Genomic DNA, 15176 nt, shown 5'->3' with positions numbered 1-15176 from the left:
AGTGCCCTCCTACTCCTCCTCCTCCTCCTCCTCCTCCTCGACCTCCTCAACCCTCCAACCCTCCTCCTCATCCTCCCACACCTATCCACCTATTCCTCCTCCTCCCCTCCTCATCTTCCATCTACTTATCCTCCTCCTCAACTCCACCACCTCCTCCTCTTCCTCCTCCATCTTCTCCTTCTCCTCCTCCTCCTCCTCCTCCACCTACTCCTCCTTCACCTCTTCATCCTCTTCTCCTCCTCTACCTACTCCTCCTCACCATACTCTCCTCCTCCTCCCACTTCTCCTCCTTCTCCTCAACCTACTCCTCCTCCTCCTCCACCCACTTCTCCTACTCCTCACCCTACTCCTCCTCCTCATCCTCCCACTTCTCCTCCTCCTCCTCTTCCCACTTCTCCTTCTCCTCCTCACCGTACTCCTCTTCCTCCTCCTCCACATACTCCAACTCCTCCACCTCTTCCAACTCCTCCTCCTCCTTCTCCTCAATAATAATAATAAAGAATACTGCTAATCAAGTGAAGAGTGATTAACTATATCTATTACATTACTATAGAGTAAATAAGATAATTATTATCCATTATAAAATCTCACTTGTTTTTGAGTATTTTTGAGAATTGACTTCGCACATATTTAATTTGAGGGTGCTGAATCCGAATCTGAAATCGCGAATTCTCTATCTTCATTTTGAAGCGATTTAGGTTTCGATGGTTAGATGAGACATAATCGTTTCCTAGAAAAATTGACGCAAACCTGGCTGAGATTGATCGAAGAAAGCACAAACCTTCAAACCTCATTAATTCACAACGATCTCCCGTCTATACGACGCAAACTTAGCGCAAACCTGGCAGGTTTGCGCTAATATCGTTGTCGTGTAGACTGGGCATTACAGTAGTAGGGAAAGTAATTATTATGGCAATTAACCACATAATTGAATTCAGATGTTGATTAGGTTGAACACGTAGGAATTGCCTGATAATTACTGACTTTACATGAATTATTCATGTAGTACATGCATTTCAATTAAGTTACTTGAAGAAGCCTTTAAAGGTCATTCCCACAGAGCAAACACTTTATATATAAAATAGTCTAATGTTGTATTCACTACAATGAATTGTGATTCAGAACAAATGAGATGGAGGTGAAAGAGAAGATCGCATGCTATAAAGAATGAATTCGGCCGAAAATAATTCAAATTCATTCTAGTTTTCTTTACAAATACATGCTGCAAGTCAACCGAAATTTATTATCATTTATTTTAAAAGTAAAGATGTTCCAATTAAATCTTCAAAACTTTTTCATTCCATGTTTAGAATTTTATGAATGGATGTTTGTTATTATTATATGTGCTTGAAATAGATACACTGCTGATGTGCTGAAAATCAATTCATACTTTTTATGAAATTTATTTTCACATAATTTAGGATTACTTCGAAAGTCTGATCGCAGATTATTCAGTTCTATCAAAATAATGAATACAATCTTACATAATTTTATTACCGAGCTGAAGAAATGTCATTTGAGATTAATGGCCTTTATTCTCAAGAGTAACGCATCAGCTGAACAATAGTGTTGAAAGGGCAACAAATCAAATAATGATAAACGTAGGAAGGAAGCATTAACACACAAAAGCAGGTAGTTTTATTTGGTTATCAAATGATAATATTTTTCTCAATTATATAAAGTTTTGAATAATCTTGAAAAATTCCTAATTTCATAAAAACTCCCACATGGAAATTAGGAAAAAATCCCTAATGATGTTATACAGTAATCTCATTGTTAGAGTTGATCCATTCACACTCTCATGCCCGGTTTCACCAAGCTCAGTCAAGCCTGTTACCCACAACAAGTGTGTACTGGGAATATCGATGATAAATCATTTACGTTTTAGTTCCAGTGCACTAGTTGTAAACTGCACACCTGTAACCTGATTGACAATGTTCGCATCTATGTTTTGACCGAGCTTGGGAGGTATCAGGGAGGTATTCACTGTACTGAATAGCATCAGGATCAGCTGGTGCTGAAATGTAACAAATTTGTATAATGAATGCAACCACAGCTTGATTCAACCCACCAACTGTTTGGATTAGCGTTGAACTTAGACCATGGGTAGGCTACGTTACATGGATGCACATATTCACGGGACGATAAAGCAGCCGCTCGATTCAGCCCAACTGCACTGATAGAGTAGGGAGAGAGAGAGAGAGTTTAAAGTTTGTTGGTTGAGGTTGATGATAAAGACACGGAGATACAATGTATGGCTAGGACACAAGAGGGTATTTAAATTGAAGGAATGAGAATAGAATGGGTTTGGTGTTTGGTGGAGAGACAAGAATCCCACGAATGCAGTTCGGTTCTGAAACCGGTTGCTGAGCTGCCGGCTGCCTTCATGATAGCTGCCAGGGTACGGCGACGGCATTATAATGCATGGAGGTCATTCAGTGCCTCATGCCGCCGCTGCTGCTGCTGCTACGCAAGCCACAACACTTGTTCAACTTTTATTGTTTGTTTACATTCAGTCGATCCACTTTGATTGTAGATCACATCAGACTTTTCCCCAGATCAATATCCAATCTTATCAATTGACCACTCGGATACATTTACATTGATCAATCAATGATTGCCAGTTATGATTGAAAGTTGTCAGGTAATCTTTATAGAGAACTGATGACAAAAACTACTACTTTGAACAATCATAAATGGCAGGTCTTGTGTATCTCATAAAAGATTATGGGAATTAGTATTTCTATATTCATACCAGATAATGTAAACTATATAGTACAGTATGGCAGAAAATTCACTGGGATAGGGTAGGTATCTACCCAGTCATATAAAAATGTTATTTGTAAAATAGTGACAAAAAAAACTTGGGTAAGTATAATGAACGTTTGTATACAATTTAAATCTCAAATTAAAAGCAAGGCTTTAAATTAATGTGGTAGGTGGTATTTCATCGGTAGGTATTTCATCTTTCATGGAAGATCACTTGGAGGCATTAAGTGGATTCACCTGTAAAGATATATCCCCATAATACAAGTCATATCAAATCAAATCATTAAATAAATGAATACGGGTTTCCCTGTGGGTGTAATCTTTGTAGGTAATCATGAACCTCTCAAGTACTAGGAATCCAATAAATGAATGAATAATACGAAGATTTATATCGCATAAAATGGATAGTCTACCATTCAAATCAGTATATTTTTGGTTGAAACGATGAATATATCTATATAATTAATATCAACTATGCTGTTTTTTCATAAATAATTCAACTGCCAACTCATAGGTCACTTTCTTTTGGTTTCTAATGGATAGACAAACATTTCATAGAGAAAGTTTTCTCGTTTACCTAGAGTTAAAGCGTCAACAAGATTCAGGAATTTATAATTATGGATTCCATTAGTGAATGACGCAGCGAAAAAAGCTTTACAACTTGTGAATAGGCCTACTAGCAACATGTCATCTATCATATTTACAAGGTGTCATAAATATTCTGTGAAAAATATCCTATCTTTGGTGTCTATATTTATCTATAGTTTATTAAAAACTTTTGAAATTTATGATGATATTTTTAATGGAATTTTACTGAAAAAAGGCCAACAAGATTTTGACTGGATCTCGCCAAGTTAACCTACAAACTGTATTTGCAGGAAATGCAGGAAATATCAGTATTAAGTTAGATTGATAAATACCTACATATCAGTATCAGTGAACGTTTCAGGTACAGTGAAAATAAATATATTGCCATGAGTTCTAATGGAGCCAACTCAGCCCGGCCAAGCAAGAATGAATAATCTCATTAAAATTCATGGATATTATATTTTAACTGAAACGGACACTAATAGTATATGACACTGTACTGATGTGTGGGAATGCAACTTGATACGGTAGCCTTCCTTGCATGGCAAATATTATTACAGTCGGTTTGCTTTCGAATATGGCAAATAACAGTTATTCCAATTCCAATATATTATTTAGATACCTCATGTCTAATTATAAATAGAATCTCAATTTTCTGCGCTCTAATTACAACCAATAGACGACTCTTCCTCCTCGAAAGATGAGTAAATTTAGTACAGTTTTGTAAGAATTAGAAAGCTAATGCCATGACTATGAGGAAGACGGAATTCTTAATTTGAGGAAGGCCTTTATGCATTCTGTATTTTGACTAACTTCTACATTTGCCAGCTACTTGGGATTTAACTATTATTAATTTTCCATGCAAGTTATTTTATGAATATAAAATCTTCAACCGTAAACGGTCTTGAACTTTCTTTCCACAGTTGAATAATTAACATTCCACGCACTGAATTATCCTGTAGTAAAAACAAATTATTATCTCCCAGGCAGCAAAGCAAGTATGGATGGAAAAAATCAAGAAATTTACTTTTTCTGTGAAGAAACAACAATAATATTGAGGAGATGGATCATGTGCCCAACAATATACTGTATTAATACAATACAACATGTAATATCAACATTTGTGAAGCCTTGTAATGATTTTTACTTTCAATGCCACACACGCAAGATCAAGAGCCCAATAAATCATTAATATGCAAGTGGCGGCAAATTTAAAATGAACAAAATTGATTTATACACACTAACATAACAAAAGGAATAAAGCCATCTGAACCTGTATTATCATGGGAGCTCTTCATCAAACGAAAGTATAAAAACGTTTGAACTATTGTAGACTACCGTACTATTACCGATAGTAAATTGTCTATGTCATCAAGAGGAATTCTACTTAATAAGAATTTTAATATGTATTCCACGTTGTCGTTGAATAGATACTACATTCGCGAGAAATTACATTAAAGTAATTAAATTTACAGATAAATGCAGTAGTATATGGAGCTAGAATACTCGTTTGCACTATATATTATATTTTGATAAGTACGTATAATGTCAAGTTTTCGTTAGTCGCAGCACACAACTACCGTACCTGTCATTCGAAACTATCCAATACACTTCCGAAACGACATTTCAATTTCCGAAAACAAATTAAGTTTGATTTTTATTGAATGAGTGAGTGACGTTGTCACACAAAACACTTTGCTTTGATTTGTAAACAATCAGATAAGCTGTTCTTATTGTCAAGAGTTGTAACAAGAGAAGAACGCATTCATTATGCGAACACACCTAGCGCTTGGAATTTATACGATGCAATAAAAATGTCTTCACTTTCAAGGCCAGTTATTCAATAAGGAACTTCATTCGTGAACCAGCATTTGGACTGAGATTTGCTTTTGGCATCCTGCCATCCATTGATGAATAAAATTATTACGAAATTTATTGTGCTGCATTTGAATTGCAATGGCGAATTGCCGTATTCACTCTTCCCGAAAGATTCAGTTTTTGATAGTTCAGTAAAGTGGATCAAGTTTTGGATGACAGCCACTATGAAGACGGTGGGTGTGTGATGTGGTTTTTATGATGATTCAATGGAGATTGTGATTACAAGCATGCAATGAACACCTAAAATAGACTAATAGTCGGGTGAACTTCAAGGCATTTTTGTGAACACTCACAGATCGAAACTAGCAGTATGAAAGATTTATAGTATATTTCAATCAGATATCAAAACCTACAAATAAATTGGAGCAGGGATTAATGGAAATGTTCACCCTACATCCTACACAAACAATAATCAGCCCTTTTCCCCAATAATATTGTCATTCATTCATTGTATCTATTACTAATGATTACTCTTATGAAACTCTTACTCCTACTCTTATGATAACTCTTATGAAATACATAATCAAAACATCGGGAAAAAACTAGCAGGGGATAGATGAAGATGACTTCGTAATAGTTGGCTTCATTTGATCCTCCACATCTTCTCAACCATGAAGAGAGTGAATAATAAACTTTGAGAGTGGATCAGAGAGTGTAGTATGATATACTAAGCAGCATGGCAGCACTTGAGTTTTAATATTCTCAGACTTTCTGAGCTCTTTTGTTTACAAAAGCTGTAATTTTTTTCTCCTTCTGGGTTCTTTACAACAAACTGCGTTTTGTTGCTTCAAAACTCAAACTGAACGTTGTGTTCTTAGAGTAAAAACTGCCGAAAGAATGTGGTTAAAAGTAGGAAGAGTTCAGCACAACATTTGTGTAGAACAGGATAGGAATGAGGAGAGATTGGGTCCCTGGAGATCGAATGCCACCTTACCGGTGTTGGCTGTAGCTCATTTGGCACAAGATTCATGTAGACTGTAGAGGCGGCATTATAGCTTCCATATGCTCTTTACGTGAATTCTCTTGCGCAAATTTCTCTCTTTCGTAAATCATAGAGACCTCTTAATGTTAACTCCATTATTTTATTTGATAATAAAGCTAACAAAATAATCATTTTCCATTTCGGAACCTCAAAACTAGACATGCCTAAACAGAGAAGTGGTGGCAATAGTAGTTTTATTATAAGATTACAAATTCCGATTCTGATAGCTCAGTCGAATAAAAAGTCGAATACCTTTAATCTTTGAACTACTCCCAGAAGATGCATAGGTTTAGATCCTTTTTTTAACCATTCCAAATGATCTATAATCAATATTCTTTAAGAAACCTGTAAGTAGAAATGTATCTTCAGAACTTTATAGGTGCTTTCAAGTATTTTTATTACTTTTTTCCAAGGACATGAGTATGAAATTGTGAAAATGGCTTGTAGTGCTTGTAGTGCTATCATAAATACAATAGTAGAATAGTAGAATAGGATAATGGTTTAATATCTAAATTAAAATGAAAGTTCATAAGACAATAAATAATAATAATATTTAAGGACATGAGTATGAAATTGTGAAAATGGCTTGTAGTGCTTGTAGTGCTATCATAAATACAATAGTAGAATAGTAGAATAGGATAATGGTTTAATATCTAAATTAAAATGAAAGTTCATAAGACAACTTTCTTGAATATAATGATGAAAAGAGTGTACATAAAAGAATCTTGGAAAATAGTCTTATCTAAATGGAGCAGAGATAACCTGCAAGGTCTTCGCCGAAATGTGCAGATAAAAACTATTAATAAGTACCGAGAACAATTAGACTTGTTGCGACAATCGACAGAGATGAATAAGAGCTATTTCTTTCACCATGTCAAACAACTGGTAGATTATCAAGTCGTGCTTTTCAAGTCGGTTACTTGAAACTAGTAACAACCTGACTCAATCATTATTGGGCTGTGTCCGGTCGTAAATCAATCTTCATTAACCTTGGCCACAAAATAAAAGATTTTTCATTTCCTTTGAAACTAGTTCGGATTGCCGATTGCTGTTGAAGTCACAAATCATTCCATACTTGTCTCACGATTTTTTTTTATTTGAAATGTTAGAACAGTTCAGACTACAGCCCCAGTAATTTTACTACTACTTATCCTAGTAACTTACCTCAGTAAACTTTAACAAGATACACTATACACTATACTTATACTGAACACTACACTATCCAAATGTTTTGGTACTGTTTACGTCTTCAGACTATATCATGCACAGTTGCTTAGCCCAACTATTCAAAAATTCTAGTTTAAACTGTTTGGAGAAGACTGGGTGATGAGAATTTATTCTCAAGGATGTAGGACGTTGAACATTCATCCAAACAATCATACAGCAATTAGCTAGTTACTTTTTCAGGTCAAGCAGACAATTATTTAGAGTGCTTCAGAGTTTTTTGTTGAAAACAATTAACTGAAGGCTAGTATCAGCTTGAAGCTTCCTATCAGTTCTCGTTACTGTTTCGATCACAGTATCGAATTCACAGTTAAAGTATATATAATATATTTTTTCAAATCGACATCATACAGCATTAAAATCATAATTTTTGAGAGCTGAACCGTGGGAACCATCAACATCAGCTCATTTATCGGTATGTGCCATAAAGGTGGAAATAATCCATATATCAAAGAGAAGTGGTCGAACGTGTTTTCTAGTGTTTCTCCAGTGCTTGGCTGGTTGGTTACGTGTGTAAAAGTAGGAAAACTAGGATCCTGAGCTGGCAGGTATTGAGGTTATGTGCCGAGCCGGGCCCAATGTCCGATGATGACTGTGGACTCCACAAGGCAGGTTGTTTACATGGCAAGACCGGCTTGGCAGCCACATGCCTAGCGACAAGTGGGCTCGGCAGCCGCTTGTGCCCAACCACGAGTGGGCTCGGCCCAGCCAGGTCTCTTTCCGACCATCCGGCCACTCACTCATCACTTCCGTGTCTCACTCTCACTATTCACTTCACTAAAACATTCGCATCCCCTATCACTGCAAGTTCACCATCTCATCTCTACAAGTCAAATCAAAGTCAATAATAAAACTACTTTTCTTTCTGAATCACATTTCTTTTTCCTTCTACTTTTTCTAGGCAAATTTAATTTGCTAAAACCACAGATTGTCTAATTTGGTTCGTCTATAGCAGCGTACAGACTTGAGCGCCACGAACGCACGCTTTACACTTCTCATTAGCTGATTATATCTGTATTTGTACAGATACAGTAAGGTAAAGATATAGCTGATGAAAAGTGAAATGCGCGTGCTCGTGGCGCCCAAGTTTCTACGCAGCTTATGATGCTAAATTGAACCAATAAACAACCGAATGATTAGATACATCACTTTTCAAGAGTTTGCACTGAAAAGGGTCAGATTATAGATTCGCTTACTCCCTAGGTAGAATTGTGGTGAGTCCTCCCCCTTTCCCTCCATCATATTAAAGAGAGACTGATCCTGAATTATAATAATTCCTTTGCGGGGGAAAAACTTTATCCTTTGACATGGTATAATTTTCTTTTTCCATCAATAGTTATAAAAATTAATCATATGCTATGCTAATAATTTGAAAGGATTTTAACGAGTAATGCATTTATCAAAAAGTAAAAATGATAAACAATTTTTTGCTTAGATATTCGTTCCATTTAGGTAACTTGATAGCATCGAAATCGAATTACTTTGAAAAATGTCACCAGTAAAAAGCTTTCAAAAGCGTGGTGCACAGCCACCACATAGACGATGCTCATATATACAATAGATAGATAGACGAAGCTGGAGAGATGAGTATTGAGTACAGAATTGGAATTGTCGATTTGTAATGGATCGGTTCATTGTTTCCAGATACATAAATTATCGTTGAGGAAGAATCAGTAGCACGACGTACATACACGACCCACTCTCTGCACTGAGACACAGGTGGAGTTGTACAAGTATAATAATTCCAGTCGATCAGGCTTCGACTTTTAAGGAGTTACGTCTCGTCAGAGTAATGGCTCTCACAGAGTGACCGCCTTGAAAGTTGAATGACTTGGAATCATCTTTCACCAGCAACCAGCACCACTACATCTCAATTAGGAAATAGCAGACGTAAATATGTAAGAGAACAGAAGGCCAACAGTGACTCAGGCTGGCGCAGAAACTTTTACATAACGTTACCTTCTGCGAATAACAAGTTTCAAGTTATCTCGAATTTTGAATTTCATAAGAAACTAGTTAAAAAAACACCTCATTGATACGTTCACGAGTGAACAATACGATTAATAGTGAAGCAAGCCTTCAGTATAAAACATTCTAGCAAATAGTATAAAGTGGAGCTGTCCCTAGAAGTTGGAAAAATGTGAATGAGAAGTTGACTCAACTAAAACTATCTGTAGTTGACAATTTGCTGCAGACAACGTATGTAGCCAACTTCATGTCAGAATGAAAGTGAATTCCAGTAAAAGGTCGCATGTACTTTCAAACAATGTACAGGCATGAAAGATTGCACACATGTAGTTCAATTAACTTAATAAACTTGTCAACTGTCCATTAAATCACAATTTACTACTTCTACTTTTGCTATTTAAACCAACAAATCGTAATGATCTCGAATTCTAGAAGTTGTACGAAGATTACTTGAGAAAGTTGATCGCTTCATTTCACAATTACTTTGTAATCTTGGATCAAAGGCAATTTTCAATGAACTGGAACTCACGTTGATGTATTTCACCTCTTCTCTAATGAGCATTTTTATTGGTTCCAGATTCGAGTGTGACGATTCTGGGATGATTTCGAAGATTATGTACTAAATATTTCAATACACATTCCCGTGATTGTATCATAGCAATCCTAATCAGTATTTTGTTTACCTAGCCATCTCACTGTTCAGGATTGATGGGTTGAATGTAGATTATTTAGCCAATAATGTCAAGTATATCAACTCAAATTCAAGTTAAAATTGAAAAATGGAGAAAATATTAAATTACCTTCCATGAAATAAGAAAATAGCATGAGATTGATTGTATTATGTGATTCGTGGATTCCAACTACTATAATTTTGAAGCCAGTATACAGCTTAGAAAAACATGGCAAGATGAGAGTAAGCCACTGTGAATCTAGAAGAGAACTGGAGATTTCTCACAGATGAGTGATACAATGTTCAAAAACCAGGGGTGCAGATGGTGCAGTGTTACCTCTGCAAAAACCCTACAAGTTCTAAGAACTAAATTTTCAATTGAATTGAAATCTCCATGAAATTTTCTAACCCTAATGAGAATTGAGAGATTGGACGGTTAATAGTCTTCCGACATTGATAAACAGTACTGACATAGTTATTGCACATCAATATAACCAGCCAATTTATTCTTATTTCTTGCAATCCTACGAAGTTCTTCTACAATCCAAATTTTATTAATTTCACGGAGACACTATATAAGTGACAACACTCTAGCTCCTACTATTCTGAGCTAATAAAATAGCTCCTACTATTTTATGTGATTAGCTAATAAATACAATTTAGCTTTTTACTTAGCCTTCTACTCAAGTTGAGACCTGAAAACTTAATGTTATTGCTTCAGATACCCTTCAGAATTCAACTATTGTATTCTTGAGCTACAATTTGGACGCGTTCAGCCTGTCATACTAAGTTTTTTGGCAAACTCTCAAGTACTTCTCCGATACGAGGCCAATAGAAAGATTGGGCTAGCGTATTAGCCTCAAGTAGCAGAATAATAATATACACAGTACTCTTTTTTATATTCTCTATTTCAGAAACAATGTGCAAGGTGCGTTCTTGAATGGTTCAACAAGGAATTTTTGCGCCTGTTACGATGATATAATTCGTAACTTGTAAATTTCACCACAGGAAAGCATTCTTGCTAGATACGTCAATTTTAAATTATTTGCTCTAATGTGAATCAGGGGTTATAGACAAGGCTTAATTCAAGTGTGAGTGTGAGTTTTCCACGTTTGTCAAGTTCTGCTACGTGGAGTTGACAGACAGTTTTATGGATGTTCATGATACAGCAAAGTTAGGCATAACATTCATTATTCTCTAGTATCTAGTTCCTAATTGAGGAAAAGCTTCCATTCAACATTTTCAAATAATAAGTAATACAGTTACTCATTTTCAGCAAGGTGTCGTCGTACCCGGTTGGTGTAACTCATCAAAGGTATTTTCAAATAGGTTGAAAAGGCTGAATAAAAGTTCTTATAAATTATGGGGTTTTGGAGGGGTAACCCTGTATAATTCAATGTTTCAATTTGCTTGGTAATAAATTTGATTTCATGTTTGAAACGATAAGCATCAAGACAACATTTTGCTCCACTTATAATTTTATCCAGTAGCATCCAGATCTCTACAGTACCACTTTCAAGAGTCTCCCTCATAATTAAGGAGCTCGACAATATCACTGGAAATACCACGCCCTTATTTCACTTTCCACAGAACTATTTTATGAATCAGGCGACTGTGACTTAAAAAGTGAAAATTCTTGCTATGTATAAGAAATATGTTGCTAAAAGAAGTGGAGAGTAACAAACAGAAAAGCATTGAAGCAGCTCTAGCAGTCACGGCTACCAACACACAGCACACATGTGTCGCCTGACCTGAATGAAGCCGGTTCTTGACATGGCGAATGCCTTGAAGACATTTCAGGTCGCCTTCGGCTAGGCAGAGGGACCGCACCCAGGCCGCGTACCGCGTACTGTTCGCTCGCTATCAATTATTATCAGCGCGAGAAAAACAAATCGGCTCTAGTGCTGCTATGTCGCTAGCAGGAATGCGCCCGCAACCTGTTGCTGTTGCGAGTCACTCGCTACTTTCACGTGCACTCGCCACTCGCCACTCGCCAGAACACGCTGTCACCTCTGTCTCTGCATCATTATCAATGGTCAGTGATACGAGACCATAATGTTTACAATACGTCAGATCTACATGGTATTGTGATAATGCTGCAATAGCTGGTATTTTATGAGTGCTAAAATTGTGAAGAAATCAATGAATAGACAGAGGTAATAATCTTTCAAAACGCATCCCCTTTCTGAATTTCACGATTGATATAAATGTATATCAAAATATACCAATTTCATCGACCTCACTGATTTCGATGTAGTTATTGTATTTATAAATTCTTGTTCTCATTTATTGCAAATCTCATTCATAAAATCCGCATTCCTCAATCTTGCTCCACCTTCCAAATCCGAACTTGCTTAGAATGAAATGAATGAATTACATTAGACAACATACTTATTGGACTTTACATGTATAATTATTGAACTTCACACTCATATACATTCCACTTCTAAATATGTTACAACGATAACAAAAACAAACTGATCGTGATAAAAACAACCAACGCCTTATTTGGAGAAAGTCTGCCGTGATAATAGGAAACAATATGCGAACTGCGAAGTGTAATAGCTGCTTACCTTAATTATTATAATACACTACTAATAGGAAGGAATTTACTTTTAAATGTGACACCTTATTTACAAGCTAGCGCAGGCGTTCCTCTGCTAAGCCTACCCGCCTACTGTATTTACATAATTACAGTGATGCAACAATAGTTTTTTTCCATCTCCTGACAATCAAACTCTTTTAAACAATAGGATACAAGTTGATCATGTAACATCTGACTTGAAGGATCCGAACCTTTGAATGCAGACCTACACCTACAAATTTGTTGTTGAAAGTATTGGAAAAGAAAAGCCTAGCCTAAACCTATAATTGTGTAGTTTTTAGCTTGAATTCTCATACCCCCATCTACACCTATGAATCCTTCATACAAGTTTCATTCACAATAATTATTGCTAGTTAGGCCTACTACATTGATCTGCTGGCTAATTGGAAGTGGCACCTATAGGTTGAAATAGAACTCTGGTGACTCCGGCTAGTAATGAGAACAATACTGGCATTTCAGTCAAGAATGTTATCTTCCCACTCGTCTATTGACCAGCTATTGTTGACTTCGTCTAGTCTACCTACCTGCTTCAGTCTATTCAAGAATATACAATACAGTTCCGTTCAAAATCACAATGGTCTGTCTGAAAATATATTGGATTCCAAGAGGTGTGGTCACAAATCACAAATACCTGTGACTTTTGTACGATATTCAACCCCTATGATCAACTCATCTCAATTTACAGTAACGAAAACAGAAAATTATGGTGTAAGTGCACGAAAATAATATGAAACAAACTGAGGAACCAGTAGTCGAATTCTATTCCTGTGTATCTTAGAAACTAATTATTATTTTAGTGTAGAAGAATAGTATATCACTATTATCTTAAAAATTTAACTTATAGGTAGGTCTTTATTGCAGAATAGAAAAAAGTTATATTAAATTTTCACAATTTTAAGTTATAATAATATATAGGTAACATTCTAGCCGGCAAGCGGCAAGTTTAGCGCTTCACCTTCAGTCAGCGCGTCAGGTGGTAATAACTATATAGCAACCCTCTAACAACATAGAACTTCCGGTGTTTTGATAAAAACGGTCAGTCAGTGACCTGGTTTGTATGCTACATTGCTACCCCGAGTGAGTATAATACACATACGATACTATATTACAAATACAAATACGAATACTGTACTGTATTTTTTATTTAATATGGCTTTAATCTCTTCTGACTTTTGTATGTATTGTTCGCTCTATCTAATAAATAAAATAAATAGTTGCACAACATATTCCGCCTTTTCGCTCTTCATATCAGGCTACCAGCTTGAATACCTTTATGTAACTACAGTAACTGTATGTGTATTTCTAAAATTAAAGTAAAATATAAATAATGGGAGCTTGCTTGCTAATTTAGCTATTTTAAAATTAAAAAGTGAGCTACTGCCCAGTTTCTGACAACTTGAGCTACAGCACAAAACAGCCTGAGTGACTGAGTGCCGCTAACGTAAAATGTATATCATGCATACCGGTACTAAAATGTGTTGGAACAATAACAATTAGAGGATAATTACCTTTTCTAGTCCGGTTGTAAATCCTCCAGGCAAGAAAAGAAGCAGCTACAAGAGCCAGAGTTATGATGAGGGTGGCGAGAATTGCACCAAACAATCCGGCTGATGAGTAGCATTCCTCGGCGGAGGCCTGGGCGGACGCCGACGCCGTTGTCAGGGTCAAAACCGCCGCCAATAACCACCAGCACATTGCTGGATCAGCGGGTTAGCTGCTTGTGAGCAACGACCAAAGGCAACAAACTTTGAAAATAGGTAACCACTGGCTTTTACAACAGTAAAAACGACCTCACATTTCCGAAAAAACAAACAAATCCGACACACTGATATTCAAAAGTCAAGATCTTTAGTTTTCTGCACAGTTGACAGCACGTGTTTGACTGTTTAATTCTGACGGTTAGGTAAACATAGATAAACGGACAACTGAAGCAACAACACTACGACAACCGACAACCGCCAATTGAAAACTGAACTGCGAAGCGAACTGCGTCTGCGACTTGAACGAAACAAACCTGAGCGACTGGTACGCGACCTGTCGGATTCCACAGTCCACAGGTGCTTCAACCGTGGCGCCTGCCCTGAACACCCCTCAGAGTGCGCCGCCCCTCGCCATCCAAACATGAGGCGCATTCAAGGTCGACACCATCAGTGGAAGGTGGAAGGATGTGCAGGTGTAGTGGGGGAAGCTTTCAACAGTCATCTAGAAGAGGGGGAGGAACAAACCTGGCTTCTCGAAACTCAAGTCAAGCGCTTTAGGATAAATTCCAGCCTGATCCCTGATGCATGCCTGAAGCCCAGTCGTCCACTGACTTGCCCTGTGCCCAGCAAGGAGAGGAAACCAAGGATAGTATATAGCTATAATATACAGTATTATATACTATCCACTATCTATATACTATTCTTGTATGGAAACCGGCTTCGTAATTACAATAGGCACCTACAGAATGTCTATACACGCATATATTAATATTACGGTACAAATTATGTTTT

General features: G+C 36.7%; 1 protein-coding gene across 1 annotated transcript in view; it reads right to left on the bottom strand.

The window, feature by feature from the left end:
- The window catches only part of LOC111046891, a 44708-nt gene extending 30046 nt beyond the window's left edge, over positions 1-14662 (bottom strand). Inside the window, exon 1 of the mRNA XM_022332535.2 lies at positions 14193-14662. Coding sequence (XP_022188227.2) covers positions 14193-14379 — 187 coding nt within the window. The 5' untranslated portion in view covers positions 14380-14662. The remainder of the gene's footprint in view (positions 1-14192) is intronic.
- Positions 14663-15176: the final 514 nt, after the last annotated feature.

This window comes from Nilaparvata lugens, chromosome 3 (genome assembly GCF_014356525.2).
Source record: "Nilaparvata lugens isolate BPH chromosome 3, ASM1435652v1, whole genome shotgun sequence".
NCBI classification, from domain to species: domain Eukaryota; kingdom Metazoa; phylum Arthropoda; class Insecta; order Hemiptera; family Delphacidae; genus Nilaparvata; species Nilaparvata lugens.
Note: the sequence above shows the minus strand (reverse complement) of the source record. Positions and strands in the feature narration are given on the sequence as shown.